Source organism: Harpia harpyja, chromosome 16, assembly GCF_026419915.1.
Source record: "Harpia harpyja isolate bHarHar1 chromosome 16, bHarHar1 primary haplotype, whole genome shotgun sequence".
NCBI classification, from domain to species: domain Eukaryota; kingdom Metazoa; phylum Chordata; class Aves; order Accipitriformes; family Accipitridae; genus Harpia; species Harpia harpyja.
The window spans coordinates 8217401-8244867 of record NC_068955.1 but is presented as its reverse complement, the minus strand read 5'-3'; the positions used below and the strand labels follow the sequence as shown (position 1 = coordinate 8244867).

Genomic DNA, 27467 nt, shown 5'->3' with positions numbered 1-27467 from the left:
GTATAGGTTGAAAGGCTGCGGAGCTGTATTTACATCACTGTGACTTAGGTACTCTGTTTTGCCAAAGTGAAACATAAATAAGATGGTAAAATTATAGTTTAATTTACTATGGCTGTCGCTGAAAAGGGGCATCCTGCTGCCCTGCTTGCGTGCTCTGTCTGTTCCCCATCCTGCTGGCTCCCCCAAGCACAGGGCTGTGTGAGACCAGAGCTGATCCCACTTAAAGCAGCTTAGAAGAAAAATTGTGCTTGGGTGCCTCTTTTTTTTTTTTTTTTTTTTTCTTTCTTTTTCCTTAGAAGGTCAGATCCCAGATCCAGACTGCTGTTCAGCCACACAAGCACTTTGGTGGCCACAAAAGAAGGGGTGTCAGGTGAGCAAGAGTGGGTTGCTGGAGGTAAGGAGGGGCAGGAGCTCTTCCTTCTGCAGTAGCTTAAACTGTTTGTGGTGCAGGAGGCCTTTGCTGGAGAAAGACCCCATCACTCCTAGCTAGTCAGGTGTACTGGTTAGGGACATCCCTTTCACCCAGAAGTGCATGCTGCTTCTTGTTCTTCCCACTTCTGTGTAACAACAGCAACGAGCACCAGGTCTTTGCCAGATGTCTTCTGCCCAAGCTGCGATTTCTGGAGGTACGGAGTATTCTCTAGAAGAAAGCGTGAAACCACCAGAGGTCAAGTTTTCACTAGCCATCTAGGCAAGCGGTTACTGCTCATCTGCTTTGGTTCATTCATTTCCTTCCAGGTGCCACAAGACGCCCTACTCATTTGGGAAGAGAGCCTTGTTCACAAGAGTAACTAACATACTCTGACATGACTCTGGGAATATTTTTGTCTTTCTAATTATTTAGATCCTCCTCAAAAACAAAATTAAAGAACTGCTCACAGCTTTTAAACAAATCATGGAATGGGAAGTTACTGCTGTATGAATCAAAGTGTGATGTGAAATCTTTTTCCATACTGAAGAGTTTAGTTTGGGATTTTTCTAAGAAATTACACGATGAAACAGTGTCAAATAACAAAACTGAAAGACAAGGGACAGGACAGCACCCATTGGTATCAATTTAAAATATTCTTGCTGTTGGCCATGGTATCCTGCGCTCCTATTCATAATCTTAGAATGCCACAGTTTCTCTTAAGTCTTGATTTTTCTCTGTTATTCCTACAAAAAGTAAAAAGGAAATAAGCTTTTATATTTAAAATAAAACTGATTAAAACTGATGGAGGAAAAACGGGAATGGTGACAGTAGTACTTTGTATTGTATACTTTCCTGTGTGTGGTGTGAATAGGGTAATTTCAAAAGAACCTGAGTTATTGAAGAGACTTATTGTAAATTCAGTTGATTACAGTTAAGGCAATAAAGGTAAGTAGCTTTGATTAGGGGAGCCAGCCTTGGAAAATACTCAAACCCTCAATGAAATTTTACCCTGGCATATATGATACACCCTGGCATGTAAAACCTTTACCTGCCCTCAAATAAGGGAGAAGAAATCCTTTGTGTTTTCATGGCTAACACGAAATTATTCCAGGCTGCAAAGCATCTCCGTGCTCGGCACGTGGTGCTCCACCACAGGCTGGCTGCACGTGCTTGGAGTTTAAGTAGGTCTGGCAGGGGCCAGGAGGGGGAAATAGCAATTGTTTTCAGGACACTGGAAAGTTCTTTCTGTTAACTTGTTTAGTCACTTTGCATGGAGACAATTCCATGATGTGAAGGTGCCTGAATGCTCCAGACAGGAGGGGAAAACAGAAAGACAGAGAGAAAGGAGAGCTGGGTAAATGGCCTTCTGCATTTCCACTGAGATTTACAGCAAAACTTTCATGGCTGTGGAGACAGGAATAGGTTGTACCTCAGCACAGAAAGTCGCTGTATTTGATTTCTTCCAAACCACTATGTGATTTTCAGCCTTTTTTCTAATTTCTGTAATCCACTTAGGTTCTGCTCTGTGTGCAATAATGCACACATGTGCGTATGGAAGAGACAGCTCTGCTGGGATGGGAGAGGAGGCACGTACTTGCTTTTGGTGCAGTTGAGATGGAGCTTGTCTAAAGAGGTTAGGGCTTGTTTTTAATAAACTGGCTCTGAGATGAGAGGGTGAAAGAAGAGCAATCGAATGCATAGGTCAGACTGTTAGTGAACATTGGTTGGGCAAAGGAGGAAGCCGTGGAGGACACATGCATTATCTTTTGCCCAGCAAATTGCAAAAATTAATCAGGTTGTGAAAGTAACCTGCAAAATGTCCTTTTCATGGTTTTAAAACCCTGGGGGATAGCAGCTCTTTGGTATAGTATGTAAGATCTCTATGCTAAATGCTACTGGGTTACTTAGCTTCCAAAATAAAAATTATTTTATAAATTTTCACCAAAATTCTCTTTCTGAAAGATGCAATTGAAATAATAAACTTGCTTTGTGAATTTGGCAATAAACAGTACTGCATATAAATACATTTAGGTGTACAATCTTGTCCTGATTTTTTTTTTGTTTGTTATATAAATGTTCTAAATTAAAACAGGTTAGATTGAATCACGCTGTTTACTGACCTAGTAGACCAGACTTGATCATTTAAAGTGCCTTTAAAATCATGGTGCACATGTCTGATTGATACATTAGCTCCTGTAGTCAGTATGGTACAAGTAAATGATGTAGAAATGTGCCACGTGCATTAAAAAAGTCTGTATCTTGAAGCTTAAAGCTAAATCCCTTGTTTATGAAATCTTCCCATATATGAATTGCATCTTTTACTTGGGAGATGGGAACACGACTTTAGAAAGCTTGTGGGTGGAATATATAACAATTAATGTCCTCTGATAGCCTAAATGATAAGCCCCCCAAAAAGTACATAAAGCTATGAACACCTTTTTTTGACAGGCTTTGAAGACTGCTGAGGAACACACGATTTGAATCATTTAAGCATTAGAATAGTAATACCCATGGAAGAGCCACAAGACTTACCCGAACAACCAGTAAGTACATTTAAAAAGGCTAAAAATTAACATATAACACAAATCGGTGATCTCACAAATTCAGTAGAAAGTTATTTTAATTAATAATGGAAAATAAGGCTTGTACTTAGTATATTTATCTAGAGGTGAAAAATCATTTTGCTGTTAGTAAAATGTGTTGTACATTTCATTTACTGTAATCATGCAGGCAACAGTAATAAAAGGAAGAGTTATGTATGCTTAAACTCTATGATGTTTCTAAGCAAAATTGTGCCTAATAATTACTCAGAAAACCAGACCATTTCAAGCCTGTTCTGGAGAAATTAAAATCCACTATTTTAATGACAGAATCGGCATGCTGGTTATTACAGTGTATATAGTCTTTAATTCGTCTTCTGCTTAAGATCTTGAAAAGGTCCCGTGATTCATCATCTCCACAGGTGGAAAGCATTTTTTTAAATTCTTATTTAACAGTGTGTTCAAGTAGGGAAATGTGACTTAAGTTAAAAATTGCTGTCCAGACATCTTAGATATTTGCAATACTGTCTGTATCATCAGTAACTGATAATGTCACATCACAGAAGTTTTGGGTAGAGTGATTATTAATACAGTATGATATCAAGTTAAATTTGTATGTCTGAAACATAATAGCATAGGAATTAAGCAAAAAAGCTTATATTAAATTCCCAAATTAAACCTGATGCAAACTCAACAAGAAATTGCCAAGTTACCTTGAGAGTGAGGCTTATTTTAATTTTGGAGACCTTTTCAAATGCATACAAAAATAGAGTAATATGCTGAGGGCAATTTGGTAATGTTCCTATTGAAAAGATTTTGGTGCTTTTTTAATGGAAGAATTTTATGTTCTTCATTTAACTAGTTAGAAAATACATTGTAATGACTTTTATGCAATTTTATGACTTAGGAACAAAGTTGAATGAAATGGAAATGTAAATTTACAGTTGTTCAAAATATTGCTTGACACAACCTTCAAATTATATGTACATAATAGGCACAAAAAGTGAAACTAATCAGCAAAAACATGTAATATGAACTCCAAATATTTGTAGGATGTAAAAATGAATTAAATGTGTGTATTAAAAAAGGAAATATCTGTAATTACATCCTTATACAATGAAAACTGTCTTTACAAAATTTTATTCTTCAGGGCATGAGAGACAGGGTAGAGCTAATTTTTAGTAGATGAAAGCATCCTCTGTAAGCAGATTCTGCTGTAATTTTCAGCTGAAGATTTTCTTGGTAATTTCTTTCAATTATTTTATGCCAGTCAGTCATTCTGAGACAGAATATAAGACTATATTGATCACAACTAATAAGTGACGTGGTATTTTGAGTATAGTGGCACATTCTTGCAGAAGGAAATGAAAAGAACAATCTTTTTGTTTTTTTGTAGTGAGACCATTTCTGAAACAAGTTCATTTTCCTAATAAAAAGAAAACTGAAGTCAGCTTTGCAAAATCCTCTCTGCCCAGTAGCCCCACATTGATACTGTATAAACTTGTTTTCTTTCCCAAATCATTTTGCTTTTCTTACTCATGGGAACAAGATTAGTATGTTACTTCAAAAAATGATGTTTATGGCAAACCATTGATAACTGAATCCAGAAAGGAGCCTATAGAAAACTCATCAGGCTTTGAGTTCAATGTATTTTACTTTAAAAAAAAAATAAAAAAAGAAACCAGGTCATTTTCTTGTGTTGGTGTGGACTGATGCTAATAATTGGTCCAAATGTATACAGTGAGTCTTTTCTAAATGAATGTTAGACTTCTCACTTACCTCACATACTGCCGCCTGGCATGTTAAACAGGCATGTCTTTTGTCCTGTTTTTTTAATGTTTCTTCCCTTTTCAGACCTGAATCAGAATGGAAAAGTTTCTGTGTACACTGCAGTGCTAGTAAACAGAAACAGACATGGGAAATAAAACAGCAAAGGGAAGTTTGGGGGAAAATGATTGAAAGTGACCTCCTGACCTTCTAATGAGAATTACTAATTTATAATATGTTATTAACCTGGATTAGTTTTTAGAAGTAATCCTGTATAGTAATCTCTCAGTTGTTGAATGCATTGTGAATGCATGTAGTTGATTTTTATAATACTGTATTTAATCCTTAATGCTAGAAAATGACAAAAATCTTTTTATAAGGGATGGTGAACTTGTGTTACACTCATTGCAGACACCCACTGGGTTGCTTTCTGTTTGGAACAACTTATTGTATTGGACAGCAATGGCAAGCCGGAGTCAGTGATAGGGAGAGCATGATGTTGGGAAGGGCTCCAGAAAGAACCAATGCTGCCAAAACTGTAGAAAAAAAACGATGGTCATGTGTTTGGGCTGAAGATTTTTCTTAATTGAAATTGGCAAAGGGTTTGCAATAAAATTCTGTGTTCCTGACTTGTGTGCAGTCCTCCGTTCACAACGACATTGCTGGGGTCTTAAATGGCTTTGGCAGCATTTGCTCCAACAAGTCATCGCCTCGCTTGTTGGCTAGCTGTGAGTGTGGGGGTTTCCCTGGTTCTGCTTGGGCTTGGAAATTAGCCTGCGAATATCAGTCCAAGAGTTGGATTCAGTCATAAAGCAACTGTTATCTTGATGTCAGGAGGAAAACTTTGTTTCTGCTTTGATTCTGACTGTAAGTAGAACTGAACTGCAGTGCTGGTAGATCTGGGGCAGGAACAGAGTTTTCCAGCACAAAGAATAATTTGGATTTTCAGTTATAGAAATTTGTGATTTGGGAGTAGGGATCAGCTAGAATGTGTCACCTGACTTTATTTTTTTACTTTTTTTTTTTTTAAATCAACATAAGCCCAAAACTGATAGTGAAGTAAAAAGATGGAGGTAGGAGCAAAGATGTACCTTATGAGACATATCATTCGTTGTAGTGCAGCAGGAGAGCTTAGTGAGATAATGTCTGAAGTTTCTAAAGCTGAAACTTGAATCATTGAGGTAGACCACATCTTTTTCCTTGTTTTCATTTCTTTTTTCTTTTTTTTCTTATTTTTAAAAAGAGTGAATTCATTTCTCCTGAGTGAAAAGTCTTCAAACTGTGATCCTGTCACTTGAGAGGGGACAAAAAACCCCTCAGCATCTCTGCAGAGGTTTTTAGAGGGAAGTGTGTTTTGAAAAGAGGAGTTTGAAGAGGTTTCGGCAGCCTTTTCTAAAGCTCATGCAGGAGGGGATGAATAGGTGGCCCATGTAGGGTTTGGGTTGGCGTGTGATAGTGCAGGGCTCAGCTGGGAGTCTAGCACATCATGGCAGCACTCTTATTGTGCCCTGAACATCATCCTTAAGTTATTGTCACTAGGTGCCTTTTCTGCATTAAGTGTGTTTTATGACATGTGGCAGGAGAGAGAGAAAATGCTTTCCAAGCTCATGAAAGACTGTTTAAAACTGTTCCCTCCCACTTAAATTTGTAGCATAAGTTGCAGGGATTAGTGATGGGTAGAAAATAGGGTTTGCAGCCCACTAAAGTTTCAAGATTTTGTAAATGTTATTGCTTAGCATTAAGACGTTAGGGAGAATTTCTTTTAAAAATCTACAGAGATGGGGACTAGCCAAGGCTAGCCAGTTGAGGCAGGAACCTGATAGATAGAAATTAAAAATTGCTGTTTTACTTGACTTATGCTGCATGCTCGCACTGGCTGTCCCATGTTCCAGAGCCGTTTAAAGAGAGTATGAAACCCGCTCCAGATATTTATTCATATTTTAAAAAGAAATTAACTACTGACTTAAAGGAAAACTAATTTAAAATATTGTTCTCTGTACAACACTACGGGCATGTTTCTGGCAGAGGGGGAAGATCTCCCATCAGAGGAGGACAAGGCTCGATGGCCTTTCAGTGTAGATACTCATCAAGGCAGAAGTTCCAGTCCAGGAACCAAAGTCAGCAGAGCAGTGGTTTGAGCTCAAGTCCTGACTATCAAGAGGTGTTCTAAGAACAGCTGTTCCATTCTGCTTGTGATGAAAATGTCAATAAAACTGATGTGTTCTTGCAAAACCTTGCTTCTTTTTTGTTTGTTGGTTTTGGTTTGTTTGTTTGTTTGTTTTGGGGGTTTTTTTGTTTGGTTGGTTTTGTGGTTTAGTTTTTTTTTTGTAAGTGAGCTGATTTCTCTGTCTACCTCCCATACTAAAAAAAACTACTGAATTGAAGAAGCCAGATTTTATCGAGTACCTGGCTGGAAACAGCAGCATTCCGCCTATGAAATCCAAAATTCAAGCTGCCAACTCTTAAGTTAATTTTTATTTTTATCCTCAGTGTACTTTTGGTCTGAAGCAGTTTGATATTTCTTTTTCTGATGTGATTCATTTTTTTCTATCTCCCTTCCATAAGAACCCTGTGGGCAGTTTGGCACCCTGAGCTCTCTGGTGCAGTGTTGGTGGCTGAGATCCCAGCTCAGGAGCGGGTGGCAGGGTCCCAGGGAGGAGCTGGAGAACCTGCTGCAGGACAGAAGGACACCGAAAGGAGTTAAGGGGCACCATGGATGGGCAGCAGCCATGCTCTGATAACTCAGTTCCCCGGGGGAGCTGGGGGAACACTAGTCTGCTTTCCCTTAGTGCTGTAGTTAACTTCATCTTTAGGTGGGGAAGGCTCATACTGCTCCTTTAGGCCCTGGACCTCGTGGCAATGGGGACCAGAAGTAGCGTGTATTCCCAGCCAGGCAGGAGAGGGGTTCTGGAGAAGACTGTGAAGCTGTGGGGCTAAAGAACCACAACAGGAGTTAACTTCAATGCCAGTGTTACAGCTCTTTGCTCAGGTTGAAGTGATGAATGCCAGAAGATTGGAGGCTGTGCAATATCTAAGCCATTGTACTGCCATAGTGTTTTGTCATTGCCTTTGCCTTTTTTGTGTGTGTGATGAGTGCTAATGAAGTTTGTAGTGTTCTGCTGTGAAATGGCAGAGGAAATAGCTGCTGGCAAGACTGGTACAGAGATGAAAGCAGACTGAGCTCTAAAATACTGGTAATTTCATCAGGGAGAGAAGATTGTCCTTTCAGCTTTCCCCTTTCCATCCTTACTGTTTGCTTACTCCTTTCCCCTTGCTGCTGCCTTGAGTCTTTATCCTTTTTTGTACCTCTGCCTCCCAGCACCCCCTACCCAACAGGAATTCACCTGTATTTTATTAATTTATTTTTTTAAAAAGGTTTTGAACACATTTTGACCTCTCATGCTTAAATTGCATTTTCCTGGCTTTTTATTTTTACTCACCTGAGAGAGACAAACTTGAATAACATGATGAAGTTTTTATGCTAGCGGGTTTCATATGTGGCAACAGTCTTTCTTTGACTACTGTATCCAACTCAGAGGGCTTTACAGCCTGATACCCAGCACATACCTTCCCAGACCCCGTTCACAGAAGATGTGCTAAACAGTGCTGTCTGCTAAGTGCCCTGTGGGGACCAGGATGAACGGTGAGTGCAGCTGGCTGCCGAAGCAGCAAGTTTGGCATCTAAACATGCTCCAGAAACGTGGAAGGCTGTAAAACTTTCTGCTAGAGGGAGAAGGTGGGGGAAAGAAAAGCCAGTATATCACAGGAACATCTTGCTCAAAAGACTACAGGCTACAGAAACTAACCCTGTCATCCTGCCGACAGTTTCAAAGTTCTGCCTGCATGCAGAAAACCAAATTTGTGTTCAAGCCAGTGCTTTCTGTTGTGTAATACCCTATATAGGAACTGGATCCAGCTGGCCACCTACAAAAACAGAATAAATGCTGTATTGTTTTTTACTCAGCAATGAAAATTGGAACTCCTAACTTATTACAGAAAAAATATTCAAGTTTCTATCTTTATGTAATATTTATACGGGGGGGGGGAAGCAAAGGACCCATGTTTATGGCAGTTGTGCAGAGTAAGATTTTCTTAAAATTTATGGCTGTTTTATTCAATGTCCATAAAATTGTCCTTATCAGACATTTGTAGCTGTATATCCCATCATCTGTTACTTACTTAAATAACATGGCAATTTTGCTAACATGTTCAGCTTTAGCACTTGTTTTCTAATTAGGAAAAAGCTTGTTTTGAGATGAACCCATGGTTACACTGGTTAGGTCTGAAGTTCAATGCAAGGCTTTCTGTATTTAAACACTAATGTGAACTCTATAGTAACCAGTGGTGATCTGCTAATGGAGGTGTGTGTGCACAGATTCTGTCAGTGACAGCTCTTCTTAGTTGTGTCAATGAATGTTTTTGTCTTTGCAGGTGAAAAAAGCCAAGATGCAGGAATCCAGAGAACAAAGCTTGAGGTACGTAATTTTGAGTTTGATTTTAGTGTGGAACAGTTATTAATGTTCTTTTATCATTATAAGCTTCCATTTTAGAAGCTTGCATATAATTTTATTTTTCACAGAGATAGGGCAAATATAAGTCACTTTTGTATTTGATACAATTTTGAGATTAAGTTCCCAATTAAAAAAAATTAACTGGCCCTTTGGTATTAAGCTTTTATAAAAGTGGCTACAAAGAGTCTTAATTGCATCATCAAGCATCCTGTTTTTCACAGAGTCTGATGAGACTGTCATGTACTGCACATACCATGCATTTATTCTGGTGAGACTCAGAATATTTTAATAATATCTGTGCTATGATTCTTAGCAAAACTATGTGTATAACTGTTTTGAGAAATTAAACCCTCTCAAATTGATAGCCTCTTCTGTTTAAAGCTGTTGTGTTGTACTATTTTTAGCCTCAGTAGATGCTTTCTGATGTATATCGTATTTAGGAGTTAATCGCTATTATTACATATAGTGAGAATAGCTATATTAGGGTTTATTTTGTTCCTGTGAGTAGTAACAAATACCGTGAAGAAAGATTTCTTTTTGGAGCCTCTGACATCCCAGTGTGAGTGAGGAGGGAACACTGTGTGTGCCATTTATGCAGGAGTGGATGTGATATATTGAAGCCCTGAATGGGGACATTAGTATGTATTTTTTTAAAGAATCAAAGGGAATACTTTAGCAGGAAACAGTGAGCAAGCAGTGAAATTCATTGTATGTCTAAAAGTTAGAAATTTGCGCTAATCACTGCAAGCTCCCTTTCTAGCCAGTATGAGGAGAGATGAACCATAGCCTAAGAGGATTTTTTCCTCTCTGTTGGCTACAAAGTTGCTGCGGGCAGCAAGGGCAGGTCTCAACGTGCTGGGGTGAATGGTGTTGATTCTCCTTCAGCACCTTACCCTGCTTCAGTGCAATCACAGCTTTCCTACAGGCGCCAGTAGCTGCAAGATTGGAGTGTAAACATCCTTGTCTAGTATTTAAAAATAGAAGGGGGGGGGGGGATAAAATTGCATTTCTAACCTGCTTAAATATTCTATTTAAATATTCTGGCTCTATTTTGATAAAACTATATATGATTTTAACTTTGACCTATGGAATAGCTTTAAATAATTTCTTAGACTGTTTCTCCTCAGCAACATGATTTTCAGCCGATGTCAATACTCTGGCTGTATTTGTTTTAGCTGAATTGTGGAAGTGGGGAAGGGAAGAGCTGTATCCAGTGAGGGTCCTCTCTTGGGAGCATTAAGCATCTGTAAGAGTCTTAATGCTTTTGTGAATACAGCATGCTCAGCTGGTCTGCGGGATGCTCTCAGTGGTGCAAGGCAGCCACAGTGCAAGTGAGAATTTTTCTCCGAGTCTGTGACAGTTGAAAAGTTGTAGATGATGGAGAGTAAGAGCACTTAGGATGGATGTGTCCCAAGAGCCACAGATGCGTGTGTTGAGGAGCAGCAGTGATAAAGAGAGCAGAAACATGGGCTGGTATAGCATGGTCAGAAACATTATTTTATCTATTACATTTTCCATGGGAAGTGATAACAATGAGCAGCTCTCAACCTGCTTGCAAACTGCATGCCATTTAACAGCCGTAGGTTGACTATCTGTGCCACAGAATCACAGCATTTTTTTCCACCAAGAATAACAGTACACAAATACCCTGAGTCTCCGCAGAAATATGTTATTTTCTTGCAAAACTCATGCTATATTATGGAAGCCTGTTCATCCACTAGTATTGAGAAAGATTTCCAAGGATTTCGATTATAAAGGTTTTCAGGGGGAAAAAACATTTTGGTTAAGCTTCAGTTTCTCTCACCAGCCAAAGGAAGAAAACTCACTTGTCTTATAACCAAACCCATGGCATTTCACTGGCCAGCTCCCCCCTTACCCTGTCCCAGGTAAGCTGCACCTCCTGCGCTAGGGGATTATCTCCAACCCATCGTGGAGCTAGGAGCTGGACAAAAGGGGCCTGTCACAGCCTGAAGGAGCAGTCCAGGGGAGGATGGAGCTACCAGGGCACTGCTGGTTGATATCACACACTCCTCAGCTTCTCCTTCCCTGCAGCCTGCAGGAGCCAAGTAAATGCTACTGTGAGTGGTATATCGTGGCCCTGCTGTCACAGACTCCCGTGTCCACGGGAGGTTGCCTCACTGCTGGGTTTGTCCCTGAAGACCAGTGCTGAAGCATCCTTGAACTGGCTGTCACTTCTGTACTTAAGAAATATTTGCGGGTTACTAGATTATTTTGGATTTTTCATGCACCATTTCAGTTACTTGTCAATGTTTGCTTTATATGTAGAGTAGGAAGTACAGATAATTTCTTAATGAAACTGCTTTTTCCTTTTATAATTGCCTTGTTGGCTTTAGTTTTATTATTGCTAGTTCTGCAACACAGCTTTTCATGAAGTTTTGAGGCATCTGTGTGTTATTCAGATATTCGCAGGCTGCAGTTTTACAAGGTGAAGGAGCCAATACAACTGCTTATTGCTGCTGAGAGGGGGAGTTCTGCTTGTAGCTCAGGTGTGCACCAAGCATGGTGCTTGCTGGATTCCTCCAAAAGCTGAGTCTATTCAGTATCCCAGCAAAAATAACTGCAGAGTTTTTGTGCTGGATGAGCAAATTAAACTCTCATGGAGAGCCTGAAGGGTGCCTGAGCTGACACAGGTTAGCAGAAGGCTGTGCCCAGGCTGCAGGAGAGAAGTTCATACTTGCCATTTCAGGCAGCGGCTCCCAAGCTGCTAGGTCTGCTGAGCTGTCAGTGAATCTACAGCCTTATCTTGAAAGACCAGTTGGTGAGTAAATGTGCTGGAGATGATAACAGTTTAATGTCTAATTAGAGCTGCAAATCTCTCTCTTGGGATCTCTGTGTGAAATATCAGAGTGCAGAGGTAGTTTCTGCTAAGAGTCAGTTTGCCTTGGTTAGGAAGGTTGCACCCAGCAGTCACGATGCCCAAGGATGTTAATGTAAGAGTTCATAATGCTAACAATTAGCCTTTGTTTGTCCTGGCAGTCATGTGAGCAACGCAGAAGTCAGCGATCAGAAACCTGAATCTTCAAGCCTTGGTTCAAACCTTCCCATGTCCAGTGAGAGTAAGTATCTTCTGGAGTTCTGCTACCACTGTCTTTCCTCTTTTCTTCCACTGGTCTCATTACTTTGCTTCATCAAGCACAAGCTTTGTCTCCTCCTTGTAATCGTTAGCCTGTTGTCACTATCAGTTGTAAAGTGAAAGTTTGCTGTGGTGCTTACAAAGCGTTAATGCCTGATAGTAAGCAAACACCTCTAACAAATTTTTTTGTGTCACTTCCCCCCAGCTTGCTGCTGGTTACTGCTATGTCTTATCTGCCTTATACATGATTTTTCTTGAGGGAAGGGCTTCAGTTGATCAATAATAATGTCTGTTCTAAAAGATGTTATTTTTATAAATCATTATCTCTACACAGCTGGTTGGGTCTTTTGTAATACTATGCCATACAGTTAATCTTACATTCTGAACTGTATTGAATGTCTGCAGAAATTCCTTATGAAATTTATGGAGGAGAAACTGAGGCAGAAAATAAAAAGATTGCATAGTAAGTGAGACGTGGAATGTATCCTTTCTTCTGGAAAATGAGGGCTGGAGGTTATTACAAAAATAGGATTCCTGTGTAGAATACCTTTGACTACCCATACTTATTTATAAGTGTAAATCAGCTCAACTTGACTGAAAATATGTAATATGTAACTTTCCATTGCTAACTGATTGCATCTTTACTATTTTAACCAATGTGCTGTGATGTTGCAGTTGCAGGAGTTACCAGAAGTTTTAGCCTGCAAAATCTGCTGCCTAACTGGATAAGTCATTTACAAATTCCAGAAGTTGTATGCAGTAATATTGTGGGCTTTTTCTTTTTTACACCATTACCTGATTCTTTATATGCTATTTTAAAAATAAGAATTCTAGAAATACCATTACTACATTACTATTCAGATGAATATTGACATTCTTTAAAAAAAAAAAAGGAAGACATTTTTGCATGAGGGATGTGATATCTGACAAGTGTTGAATGAAAGCCCTTAGGTTCCAAAGTTCCCAGTTTGTGTTTCCTGTTGTATCCTTGTACTACATGGGCTTCACACCATGAGTAAAGGCAAACACTGAGGACTAGAGGGAGGTGATTCATGGAGCATTCAGAAGGTGCAGCGCGTATGGCTGATGGTTTGTATTTCTCAGCCACTTATGCTCAGATTACATTAAGAGAAGGTTATTTAGGTAGCAGAATGCAAATGTTATAGTTAGGGTTGCCTGTGCAAACTAAATTGCTCCCCTTAGTGGATGTAACTGGTAAGAGAGCTAACTACATGATACAAGAGCAATGATGTTGTAGGACTGTTCCAGATAGGGAAAGCCCAACTTGGAGCACATCACTGGCACCTGGAGCAAATCCCAAGGCAAAGTATGCTGCCATCTGTGACCATATTTTTTTTTGAAGGCTGTTAGCTGAGTCTCACTCCAGAAGGGAGAGGGAAAGAGCAGTCTTTTATCATGTTAGTGATGGAAGATCCAGGCCCCTGGACCCATACGAGAGATACACTTTTATCCTGGATCCCCTCCTAGGCAGGGTTGGAACCTGGGTGCTTTGCCTGCTTCCAAACTGACGTCAGATGAATAAGCTGGATCCACAGCAGCACAGCTGTTTGCTAAGATTTTGGGTATGGTGCTTGTAGATCCAAACTGGTAAACCCACATACTGTGCAGATTTAAAGTCACAAAAGTCATCTAGCTTGGAGATCACTGCAACATACTGCGGTATGGGGGTGGCATGTGCCAGAGAGGCTGTACAGTGCCAAATTCTGTGCCAGGGGTCCTGCATGTCGTTGCTTTACTAGTTTGATGGACAGCTGAGTATTTATCAGGTCAGCTCATCTGAATCCAGGGGGTTTTTTTTAATGGCTCTTGGGTTAAGACATACCAGCTCAAGCCCCCTTCACCCCAAACCAGAATGCTGTAATTAAGAACTGTCACGGATGGGGTATACTAGAGCCATAGGCAGTGCTAAGTGAGAAGATTTTGAACATTTACTCCTTGGATTTGCAGCCTGAGTGACTCTTTCTTACCAGTTTTAGAGTGCAATTGCTGTGGATTTATTCAAGCAGAAAAATGGAAACATCCCGTTAAATGTAACTGCCAAATTTCTTTAGCGGTCATCTGAATTTGAACTCTGAGCCTTATGCACTGCAGCTCCACCTGTTGTCACTTGATGTGTGGGATTAAGTTTGTTGAGCTGAGAGCCGCTCCTTTTTAAAGGAAAAACAGATTGCTGGAGTCATGCTCTGGGTAGAGTATGTAGAAAAAGGGAAGGGAAGAGGAAAGCTTGGCAAAACAAGCATCTGCTTTGGTCTCTGCTCTGGGACACAGAAAAGAATGTTAAGCTTAGCACAGATGAAGACCCTTTGGCATATGTAAGGTTTTGGGCAGGGCTGAAATCAGTTTTTTCATGAAAATTGCAAAAGATGACGGTACCAGCTGGTAAAGAGAAAGAGCACTGTTACAAAGGGAGAAATAGTATTGACTGAATCATCTACCTGCTGTGAACTGGCAAGAAAAATATTTTTGTGCTGTTTTAACAGTGCATGGTATGAGAATTTGCTTTGAAACAGATATTCAAGGCAGTAAAAAACCTTTGTAAATCCTATGTCTTGGTTAAAATGTACTGTGCATGCTGATATTTAATTGTCATTATTTGTTGGGTTTTGAAATTGCCTGTGTAACTATACAAACTATTTTTTTTCCAGTTATGACATGCACTGATTATATCCCAAGGTCATCAAATGATTATACCTCACAAATGTATTCTGCAAAGTAAGTCGAACAATTGTTACTAAATGCTGTAACTCTTACTTTTTTCTGAAGTTATCTTTTTGCATCTTTATGCATTTCTGTAATGCTGTAAATCACACTTTCATATCTTCTGGCAACAGATACTCATTGCTATGGACACTGAAGCTGATAGAAGTCACCCATTGGCTTCAGTGGCTGTTGTCTTATGATCACAAGGTTAAATGAGCCACTTCAAGTAATTAACAACACAATAGTCCTGTTGAATAATGCCCGTAATATTTGAGGAACAAACAAACTGGACATAAATTAATATAAGGGGAATATAGGATTTTCTGGTCATTTACCACATTTGGGGATCTTAATAATTCCTCCCATTGTAGCATAGTAGGCCTTAATCCCCCGTGCTTGCTTTTGTGTAGTGTCTTTGTGTGTTCCACTAGTTTTGACACGCACTACTATATTGTGTTAGCTTTAGGATTTGGTGTTGTGAGGCATGATAAGTGAAACTAATAGCTCGTGCCTGTTGGAATGGGGAGTTTGTTCTTCCCCTCCTACCCTGCCATCCCAGTCCAGGAATAAGCACTAGTGCTCTGGCATCATGGAGGAGAGCGTTTTTCCTGGTGTCACGGCAAGAAACAGGCAGCATACATGAAAACAAGAGCCTGTCGTGTTGGGAAATACAAGCAGGTATTACACTAAGAGCACGTGTCACTGTGTATTGATTCTTCTTCCTGAAGCAATTTTTTTATGTGTCTTCTGGTTTGGAGGCTGAAAGATGCATAATGTAAATAGTTCTTTTTTACTTTTGTTCTTTCTTTTTAATAAGGCCATATGCACATATCCTTTCTGTACCTGTATCGGAAACAATGAGCCCTTACCCTGGTCAGACTCAGTACCAAGCACTACAGCAGTCTCAGCCCTACACCATCTATCCCCAGACCACCCAAACCTACGGACTACCTCCTTTTGGTAAGAAGTAACCTTTCAAAGACTTTTCAGTGCCTGCAGTCTTATGTCTCATTAAAAAGCCAATGTTAAGCTTAAACAGGTGTGTTGGAGAGAGGAGTTTGTACGAGAGCACATGCCTAACTTAAAATTGTAGGTCGGTACCTACAGTACTGATGGGACTTCATATTATAAAATATTATTTCTTACAAAGCTGTTTTCCTGGCCATTAATTTGGATGTCTCCCCATGAAACTTGCCAGATGGTTCTTAGTTTGGGATCGTAATTTTCTGTAGTTGTGGTATAGCTGTGTTTGTGCAGTTTCCTTGTCAGTGAAGTCACACAAGACCCCATACTACAGCATCTCTGCTGAAGGTATTTTTCCTTTCCTTTTTGCTGGCCAGGATTGAGACTTTTTTGTTATTTCATCTTTCACCAAATGTAGATTTCATGCTAAAATGTCTCCAAGTTTACTAGGCAAATAAATTTGCTTAAGTTGCTCTAATACTTGAGCCCTCTATTAGCCATTCCAGTTTTTGCAAATGATTGAAGGATAAGAGTCCTGTCATAACTGAGCAGCTAAAGCATGATGACAGGGTTTGAGCTATGCACCCTGTGCTTCCTTTATAGTGTGTGGAGGGAGAGACACACCTCTGGGGTGTTGGTCTGTTTTAGAAGATAATGGCCATCTTTCTCCATGATGTATAAAGGGAGTTGAGGATGAGTAGTGCAGACAGAGACATCTAACTTCTGGGTGGATTAGCTAGTGAAAGGAGCTGCCTGGTCTTTCCTTGTACTCTGTATATTAAAGCATCGGGCACTGGGGAAAAAACCACGATTGACTATCCCCTGCGGGTATGAAATTTTATGACTGATTATTAAAAATTAACATTTTAACTTCTCTTTTCATTTTTGATGTTGCCCTGCTTGGTTTCATATGTAAATATTGTATATTGTTGCCAGCTCTCAAAAGTGCATGGTGGTGGAGGCTGTTTTGCCCCTTAGCACCTAGCTCTAATGAGAGGGGAGAGCATTGCCCTTCCATGCAGGTAACCTGGAGGAGCACCACATGTGCTGTCAGTGAGCTGTGCAGCTGTGAGATAGCCATGAAGTGTCTGTCTCAGGAGCTTGTGGTCGTGCTGCATAACTACATAAACAGAGCCTCTTAAAGAGTTATCTGTAGTGCTAAAATCTTAGTATCTTAGAAGTGTAAAAGGATGAATTTTTCTTTAGCTGAAGAACTAGATGCCTTTGAATAAAACCAGCAACATTTATGGCTTTTGTTAGCTGCTGACACAGCAAGGACTTTTATATAAATTACAAAGCAATTGATTTGTTGTGGTATTTTTGAAAGATGGTGTAGAAAAGATGATACAACTAGGCTTAGTTTTATTAGACATAAGTTACATTACTAATTCTGTTTAATAAGGCACAAACTGTTATCTTTATGAGAAAGGTCAATATGTAAAATGAATCTACATACCTTTTTTTTTCTTCATATATCTACGCCTGGGATTCATGAAAAGGAGTTTTCTTGTGGTTGAGGGATCCTTAGGAGAAAATGATGGTTTCGTAGTAACTGGGATGCAAGGGTTTGATCAAACAGTATCTGCCAAATCTCATTTGCCCACTATTAATGCTGAGACACATTGTTCTGACTGATCACTTGATTGCCATGAAGTGGGAGCATTGCAGGGTATAAGTGTTGGGCTGTTTTATTAGCAACTCAAGGCTCTTCAGAAGAACAGGGTCATTTGGGTGGCTGTTGGTATTTGCTGCTTCTGCGTTTCTAGCTCAGCCCCTGCCAGTAAGGTTCAAGTATGACTGCCGTTCCAGAGATTTTTAAAAACAACCAACCCTCCCCACCACCTGCTATGATGGTGATCTCAGGATTTTTAGTGGACGAGGACCTAGTTTACTCTGTGTTACGTGTCCTGGGGAGCTGAAGGTCTCTGCCTGTTGTGTTTTCTGAGCTCCCTTCATTCCACCAGGAGAGCTTTTTGCTGGAAAGCTGAACCTGTCTGTGCGCAGAAGTCTGATGCTGTGTCCATACCCAGGTCTTCAGTTGCCAGTGCAGTTTGTGTGCTTTCTTTCTAAATGCTCTGTTCACTTTCTTTTTGTCTGGTTGTAGCGTTGGGTGTTGTCACAACGGTCTGTTACCTACAAACCGTGCCCAACCCCATGTTATGGTTGGTGGAACACACTTCTCTTCCGTGGGTGCCTGCACTTTGGTTTCAGTGCCTTGTTGTACTGGTTTTTTCTATGTCTGAACAGTGGCTGGTGGTTTTCGTTACTTCATTTATTTGGTGTTTGTTGTGGACAGTGCAGTGACGCTGCTTTGTATGTTCTTAGGTATTTTACTGTGTCATGTTTTGTTTTTTTTTAAAGGCAAATATGTGTAAATAGGTGGAATGCTCCCTTGAAGTGTTAGGCCAAAATGTCTAAAAAGGTGTTTTAGACTTACTTCTAAAATTTGGGGGGGGAGGATGTAGGGGGTTTTGTTAGTGTTTTTTGTGTGTGTGATGTTTTGTTGGTGATAGTGGTGGTGACTGTATTGGGGGGGGGGCGGGGGGTTGGTTTTTTTTAATCCAAAGGTTCTGGAATTTGGGTGTACTTAGCTGCTTCAGTGTTATACTCTGAATGTAACAGCAGAAATTCTTCTGAAGACCTAGGCAAGAGATGAGCATTTTCTGTTGACTTCATAGGAACTTTTGTCTGTTAAACATCTTCTGAAATGTCATCAGTTACTGAAATGTCTTGGTATGGATTTTGAGGTCTATTATTAAATACCTGAATTTTTAGTCTGAATTTTAGTGTTAGGAAGATGTTAAAAGTCATATTTCCAGTAATGGAAATCATACTGGAGTGGTATGTGCTCAGTCATACTGAGAAGATGGACCTTGTATGGTGCGATGGACAGGTAGAGGGTAGAGGACTGAACATGCAGTGCAGAGGAAATTCTACAAATTGTTTCTGCTCACAAAATCTCCATTGAGCAGGTGAGGGCTTTGGCCAGCTTGGTCAGATGTTTTACCAGCATCAAAGGGCCTGTTCTAGAGGTTTGCATGACTTTCTACTGTGTATTTGTTTCTATGCCAAGAAGGCGGCATCATGGATTATCTAACTAGAACAAAGCAAATGTATTTTAAATATGAAATTCAAGCAAGCTGACAAACACAAGGATAGTCTTGAGATGCCTCAGGTCAGGATGCTGCTTTCAGAGAAGAGATGACCTATGCTCTTGTCAATTTATCACCTCTCCTTGTGTTGTAATACTTTTTTGATGCTGTTTAGTGCATTGTTCTGCATGGGACATACTTGTGGTCTGGAGAGATTTTATTAAAGAAGCATTAAAATAAGAGTGGTGACATACAACCTGCATACGCGTGGCTGTAAGTTGGTGTTAGAAACACTGTGGTTGTGATGGTTTACATTAACTCAAGAAAAAACTACAGGTGATGGGCTGTCTTGTATGGGGCCTTTCCACACACGTACATATGTCCCGTGACATTCTTCTGCTCCAGCTGCAGTGCTGCCGTTGGTCATGGAGGGGTCTCGTTCCCCCTCGGCTGGCTTCCTCTGTGTCATCCTTGAGGCTGTGCTAGCTTATAAATGCTGTCTTGCAGAGCAAGAGGGAAGGATATGTGCCACCAGGCCAAGAGTGTGCCTTGCTGTATGGAAAGTAGAATGTGTCTATACTGAGAGATGACAAAGAGACAGTCATAGAAAGCGGGGCTGAAAGATGCCTTAACACACGACCTGAATCAGTTCCTGCACTCGCATCCAGCCAGCCCTGCAAACACCTCTGATGTCTGTGTCTGACCTGGTGTTACACTTCTCGTGATAATTATCCTGCAGCTTTCAGAGTTGGTTTATGTTTCATTGTCACAGTTAATTAGGTACTTCTGTGTGTTCTGTGACTGTCTCATTATGTTGCTGTCTGCTCCTTGTCCATCTATCTTGCACTGTAAGTTGGTTACTGTCCCCTCTGAAAACTACTCACCTATTTGAAGATTGTGGCACTCCCTTTGCAGACTAAACAAATACAGCTACTCCCACTCTCCTTAGAGGATCTGTTTCCCATACGTTTTATTTTGGAATTTCTGCAATATATCTACAGTCTTTCCTAAATCAGTCTTCCGTTTTGTTTGCTGATTATCACGGTTCTAGACGTTTGAAACAGTAACGAAGATGCAACTTCAGAGTCGAAGAATCAAAACCCTGGTGCAGCTGTACAGATAGGTGAATGACTTAATTTGACTCATAGGTGACAGTTTGAGATCAGGTATGTAAGTAAATCAAAGAGCCGTTGCAGAATTTAATTCTGACAAAGCTGCAGCATAGAGCGAGCTCTTGAAGTTGCTGCTCTTGTCCAGCTCTACAGAGTCTCCCATGTCTTCTGGGTAAGAGACTTAGAGCTCACAGCCTGTGGCTCGTCCTGCTAGAGCAGGTGAAAGGCTGCAGGTGGCTTTTGTAGCCTTGGTACTGTTTTTTGGGGGGGTTAAGAAGGAGGGTGGTCTTTCTGCTGGCCCTGAACTTTGTGTCTAGCTCCAAACGACCTTTGTCCCTCTGCTTTGCACACTTCTGCTTGTTTTTAAGTAGATCCTCTGAAGTGATAGTCCTGCTTTCTAACCAGGGCCAGGGAGAAATGCCTTTGACTTTGGCTGTAGGTCTGGAAACACTTAAACAAAAGCCTGAAGAGCCCTGAAGAACCAGGCCTGAGCTGAGCTACTTCAGTCAGATGCTGTTTTCACCCTGTCAGTGCAGTAGACTAGGCCTTAACACAGCACCTGAGCTGAAACCACACCGCTTATGTATGCCTTGTACAGATGAATTACACTCACTTTGCTGTCTCTGTGCTTTGCCCAGTGTTATTACAAATGCTTTCCAGAATGGCAGGAAATCTAGAAGAAAAATTTAGATTTTTTTTTTTTTTTTTTTGAGCTCTATATTCACTGTTGTTAGTCTATGAAAATTACTGACTTGTGGCTTCTTCTCAAATATTCAACCCAAAGCCCAGTGAAGTAGTGGAAACATTGACCTTGACCTTAATAGGTACCAACTTCAGCCTCACTATGTGATAGCTGAGGTTGTTTGCAGTGCTGTGCAACTCAGTCCAAACATCAGAGGGATTAGCAGTTCCTTTATACCGACGTGGCAGTGAATCTTACTGTGACACTAATAGATTTTTAGTTGAAAGCTTTGGAAATTGGTCTTGTTGGTGCTTTTAATTTTCTCTTTTTCAGCCAGTTTTGTCAGCAGCTCTAATCCATGCACAGCCTGACAGTCAGCACTTACTATTGCAGAAGTTAAACATTTTCCATGTGTGATTTGTTACTTGCTTTTGTGACGAGCAAAAATCTTAATCTGAGGTAGCAGCATGCTGTTTGGTCCCAGCATATTTGTTTGTAACTGGTCCAATTTATCTGATTCAGGTGCACTGTGGCCAGGTATGAAACCTGAAAGTGGTTTAATTCAGACTCCATCTACAAGTCAGCACAGTGTTCTTACCTGCACTACAGGGTTAACCACAAGCCAGCCCAGCCCAGCACATTATTCTTATTCCATTGAAGGTAACTTGGCATGGTTTTTATCTGCATCTCTCTCCACCTAATTGAGTCCAGATACCACAAATAGAGAGGCTTGCACGTTTGTTCTTGGTTTGTGCATGCTTCTTTATGCTTTGCCTCTTTTCTCTTTGTGCGTGTGTATGTGTGGTTTTGTGTTTGCTACATACCTCTGTATGCACCAGGCTGGCTTGTTGGTGCCATGCTGATGGACTTAACAGGGTGAAGAGCAAATGGGAAGGGGAGAGCAAACTAAATGTTGTATTCTTGCATGCCTTTACTGGGAATGCTCTTGCAGCTCAAGCTCTTTGTTGGTGGTCTTTAGCTTGATGTGAGGAAATACACTGACTGCCATTGGATTTTTTTTTTTTTTTTAATTACTTCTGGAGGTAGATGGCTTTCATGTATTACAAACATCCCTCCCCCACCCCAGTTGGTAGATCTGCTAGAAAGTGAATTTCTCAGTACAGAACTAGCCTACAAATATTCCAACTGCTGGAAGTGCCACAGCTAAGAAGCCAGGTGCTGAATTGCGCTAGCTTCCAAAGCAATTTTTAGGAGTAAATGTGCCAGTTAGCTGAATAATGGAATGTTGTTGCTTATGGCAAGTATGTGCAAATTGTTTGGTTTTTTTTTTTTAGGTAGGATTTTTGCCATTTATGTTTGGGTGTTGAATTGTGAAAAATTGTCTCTTTCTCTGTAGTTTTTAAAAAGAATTTCAGGAATTCTTAATCTATTTCTTGTGTCATACTTTCACAGAATAAGTCAGGGACTTCAGGAGATCTTTAGTTCAAGCTGCTGCTCAAAGAAGAGTTGACACTGAATTCAGAACCAGGTGGCTCAGGGCTTTATCCAGTTGGGTCTCAAAAACCTCCAAGGGTGGAGATTTCACCAATTCCAGTGCCTGACTGTCATCATGGTGAAACTTTTTTTCTTTTATCAACTCAGAGCATCCCCTCTTTCACATTGTGACTGTTTCTCTCCTTCTCCTGCTGTGCACCTGCAAAAAGAGCCTGGCTCTGTCTTCTTCATAACCTCTGTGCACGTACCAGCAGGCTGCTGTCAGGTTCCCCAAAGCCATCTCTTCTCCAGGCTGGACAGTCCCGTTCCCCCCAGCTGCCCCTCGCAGGCCACATGCTCGAGCTCCCAGACCATTTTGGTGGCTCTTTGCCACACCCACTGAATTTATCAACATGTTTCTTGTGCTTAAGGCCCCAAACTGAATGCCATATCCAGATGTGGTCTAATGAGTGCCAAGTAAATGGGAATAACTCTTAAAATTAGCAATAAGTGGATTTTAACATATCTTTCACTGATAGGAAGGCCATGCGGTATGTCATGGTAGTTGCTCAGCTTGTATCATTGTGACAGTAATGGCCCAGTGTAATGTTTATCCTTAATTTACTTTTCACATTTATAACATGAGCAATGCAACAGTGGAAATACTACCTTCCTTCAACTATAACTTTCCTTGAGGTACTCCCACCACCAGAATTACAGCACCAGCTTTAATTACCAAGGGTCAGAAATGGTTCTGCATAATGTGACCTCTGGCAGGTTTGCCAGTGAGGTACCATGGCGAGCATGTGAATCCCTGGGGATCGGTGAGGTAACAGAGCCACCATCAGGCCTCGCTCTGCAGAAAGATTTCAAACCATTTGATCCACGCTGCTGTGAGAATGTGTGATTTGAGGAGAGTTTCCCTGCAGGCTGCTCCTTGAAAGTGTGAAAAAGTCACCTGAATTGTGTAAATGCTACCGCTTTTTTGAAAAACTTTTTGCAAACTGGCAGGAAACTCTTCCTTTTTCAGATTTGCTACATTTCCTTTTTGTCAAATTAGCAAGCAGCCCACTGAGGGGTCAGGTCAGTACTTGGGCCTGTGCAAGGGAGGTGGTGGAGAGCAGGAGCTGGAAGGATGGACAAAGTTGCTTTATTAGTAATCTCTTGCAAATCTATCTTTTTCTCTCCAGTCAAAATAGTAGGGTGATACACAGTTGTACGATGCTGCTGTCCCAGCAGAGGTGTATTTCAGTGCATGGATATGGTTTAGTCTGCAGATGGTGGACTGAAGTAATGGGATATTTGAACCCTGGTAAATGGTCAGATACACTTAGTGACTGGGAATTTTGCTTTTTGTACTCACCTGAGCTGTGGCCACAGTGGTACATCGCAGAGGCACTTGGAAGCACTGGGAGCGACGTGAGAGGAATGGCTGCTTCTTGCCTCGCCTCCTCTTTCCCTGTGAGAGCAAAGCAGCCAAGTGAAACATAAAATGCGTTAATTGCAATTTCCCTTCCCAGCACATGAAGCAGGTTGAAACATCACTGAAAATGAATGAAGCAAAACCAAATGGGATGAATAAGGCAGGGGAGGTAGGGTTATAAGGTCTGAAGATGAGGTCTGGAAGTGGGGAGGAAAGAGAGGAGAGAAGAAAAAGAGTCACAGCGGTTTCAAGGCAATACTTGTGTTTGCTGATCTTTTAAACCTGAGACCATGAAGTGGTCCCTTTTGTCACATCTGTGCCAAAACATTTTTGCATGGTTTTGGTGCATTCACAAGTAACAGCAACTGACCCACAGTGCAGAAAGAATTGGTTAATCTGTGTAGTGGGCGCTGCTTGTAAAGATCTGATGTGTAACACTGTATAGATAAAGGGTAATTAGAAAAGAAATGTTGGAAGGAGACCAGAGTTAAGATAAACAATGACGTTCATACGAGGGAATCTTTGTTTTTACCAGAATCCCAGCACTTGGAATCTTTTTTTCTATGATTTCTTAACTTCTGTTATCTACCTCAGTTGAGAAGCGGCCTCTTCAGAGCACTACAGATGAGAATTGCTTTCTGTTTGCTCTCCATGATAATCTTGAGAGAGGTGGTAGAATAATCTGTCTTCTAGATAGTTCATCTCCTCTGGCTTTGCGGCAGGTTTGTTCTGCGTTAGCGAGGATCTTTTCTGGAGAGCTGCTCTTCGCAGTGCCCTAGGAAGTGACATTTTCTTGAGGTAATAATAGCCTTGATCATTTCCGTAACATGAATAGTTAGAAGGAGTCTTATTTGGAAACTAACCCCTGTTCTCTAGCAGTTGCTTATGAGGAGTATCTGTGACGGGTACCTTACTCTCACAGCTCTGCTTCTAGTGGCTGCATAGCTATTGTAGGTACTTGAGTATCTTCATTACCATTATTGCTGTTCAGTGCAGCCTTTTTTCCTTTTCCTAAATGTTCTCCCCCCAGAATTCTCTCCCATCTGTTTTTGAACGCTGCTGCTCCTATCTGAGGGGATTCCCAGGGGCTAATTACTTACCTTTGTTTCTGCTTCCGCAGAGATGCCACCCTTCACGTTTCTCACCTCTTGTAAATACTGTGTATTTCTGCACCTCTTTTAAGATATATTTCTTTTGTTTTTCATCTTTTTTGAGGCATATTTTGGATCCATTCCTCTTTCCAGGAGCTGTTCACCAGGTAGTATCTGTGCTTGCCGTAACACAACATACATTGATTAAGAGTTCGTGGTGGAGTCTGTTTCCCTGGGGTAGAAAGACTGAAGTCTTCAGAAGCTTGAGTTCTTCAGTCTTGGGGTGAATTCCACATGGGTGTTATTTGCAGAAAGTGAGGGCTTTTCTCAGAGTGATGGTAAAGTAGGCGATACTGTGGATTTCTGCAGGTCTTTTCATAAGCATCTAAAAGTGATTTTTGGTTTTGTTTGTGTGCAGGGAAAGAAGGTTTAGCAAAAGAAAATATTTCTTGGTGGCACCTGATTTAGTACATCCTGATTTTTTTCATACTGATTTCATTATTTGTTTTCATTAATCCTTGAGGGTCCCAAAACCCCATGTCAAGTAACGTTTAATGGAGTGGCTCTGTGGCTGTAAAACCACAAAATCTGCTAAATGACTGGTGTTCCCAGATGGTGCTCTAGCAGCCTCTTCTGTGTTTTGGAGGAAGCAAATGCAGTGACATGAAGGCTATTAAACATCTTAAAATTCATACTAACTACTACATGTCTCTAATAATTTGTCCTACAAGCTGTTGACAAATTATTTCAGAAATTCTCATCCAAAAACCAGTTGTAGTCTCACAGAGATATGGGAAGATATGTTTGCCTTCTCCAGTAGGAAGCACCCTTTTTATACTATTTGAAATATTTTTACTGTTTCCTTAAATTTTTTGATCTAATTAGACTAAATTTGCTAAGTCCAATGCAGAAAGATTTTTTTTTTATCAGAGCTGATTTAAACACATTCATATCCATTTTACTGATTTATTCTGATTAATTTTCAATTGCTACTAATTGAACATCAGAATGTGATTGTTGTCTTCTCAAAACCTTTAGTAAAGATGTGAAACCATTTTAATTGTACTCTAGTTGCTTATCAGGCATGGAGGGAAAAGGTTTCTGAAACATTTGAAAGTACTGTTTTTAAAGATATGCTAGCTCTCCTTCCCTGTAAGCCCAGTTGAAATGTAGCTGGTTCCAAAATACACCCCAACTCTTTTTTGGCTCTTACAAGCTGAGTGCTGCTGGAAGCACAAATGCTTGCACATAAGCCTAGTAAGTACTTACTTCACAACTTGGATTAGTCTCATCTCCTGTGCTTTTCTAGAAGCATTTAATGCAGTAATTCTTAATTTTACAGCATCAACTACCAATGCCAGTCCAGTCTCTACATCCTCAACTGTTGTCAATATTTCCACATCAGCAGTAGCCAGCATCTCGCAGGTAAAACTTCTTCCTTGTTATATTTATGTGCAGCATCTCCTTCGCCTTTAACACATTACTCAAAACTAACAAAGGAAGGCCAAATATTTGCATCACTTCAAATGGAGCACAATGGGTACTAGAGCTATAGGGCTCAGTATGTAACTCAAAGTCAGCAAAATTACTCTTGCTGTCTCTTTGACCATGACACTTTTCCCTTTGGCCTTCACAACAAACTCACTTCATCTGTTCAGAGCTGTTTCCTTGTCTGCAGATTGTGTGGTGAATCTTAAACAGGGTACTGAGATCTCTGCAAGAGAGACAGTGGAGAAAAAACAGTAGAACTATTTTGAGAACCAAACCTACAGGGAGGATTATAGGTGGATGTTTTTTGAATGCCTTTGTTCTCCCTCAGCAAGAAGAGGAAAATAGGTTGCACACAAACAAAACTAACAAAAAAAACCCAGTAAAGTAGGAGATGCATTCTGATGGTGCTAGAATAAAACAAAGTCAAGAAGCCCTGCAGCTAGCACAGAGCCCTTCCCCCTGACTGACCTGCTGTGGGTAATACATAGCACTGTCAGCGGTTAACTGCCATTCTGAATATTTAGATATACAAAGGAACCCTTCAATGTCACAGCTTTGCAGAAGAAGAATACAGGAACTGTGGAAAATGCAATGGATGCACAAAAATCCTTGTATGCTTATGCTGTTGCTTTTTAAGGTTCTTTCATTAACATAAGCTTGCTTGGAGCTGTAAGGGGAAAAAAGGTTTTCTTTCAGTAGTGCAGACCAAGGTGCCTGGTTCACAAATCCAGGTTGCTCTTTGAGGGAATTGGGAGTGCACAGTGTGCCAGAAGAGTGTGACATGACATTTGGGGTGGCTGCTTTCTTTACTATCAGTAGCAGAAATTAAAATCCTCAAGCACAGCTTCAGGTGCTCAGTGATCTCCTCCTAAATGAGGAAACAGTCTTCAAAAATGGATACCTTTCATCACAGCATGCAAAATAATTGCTTGCTGAAGTCAGGACATGAGTAAAGGCAGTTTATCTTGTAGCTCTTGTGGCTGGGATTGCACGCTCAGCCAGTGCCAAGACCACTTTCTGTCTCTGTCAGTACATCTCGTATCAGAAAGTAAAATGCAAGACAAACCCACAAATTCCAGAGCACAGACAGAGTGGACTGATGCCTTGGCATCCACTCAATACTCCCCTGTTACT

General features: G+C 40.6%; 1 protein-coding gene across 7 annotated transcripts in view; it reads left to right on the top strand.

Annotated features, from left to right (window-relative positions):
* EYA3 (EYA transcriptional coactivator and phosphatase 3) overlaps positions 1-27467 on the top strand; it is a 64896-nt gene that overhangs the window by 19246 nt on the left and 18183 nt on the right. The window contains exons 2-9 of one of the 7 annotated variants that reach the window (XM_052812091.1): positions 1928-2045; positions 2861-2955; positions 9151-9194; positions 12228-12307; positions 14991-15057; positions 15863-16005; positions 21417-21554; positions 26185-26267. In XM_052812091.1, the coding sequence (XP_052668051.1) occupies positions 2923-2955; positions 9151-9194; positions 12228-12307; positions 14991-15057; positions 15863-16005; positions 21417-21554; positions 26185-26267 (588 nt within the window). In that variant the 5' untranslated portion in view covers positions 1928-2045; positions 2861-2922. Of the gene's footprint in view, positions 1-1927; positions 2046-2860; positions 2956-8343; positions 8363-9150; positions 9195-12227; positions 12308-14990; positions 15058-15862; positions 16006-21416; positions 21555-26184; positions 26268-27467 lie in introns of those variants that run through there. The other 6 variants (XM_052812090.1, XM_052812092.1, XM_052812093.1 and 3 more) reach the window with 6 other exon arrangements.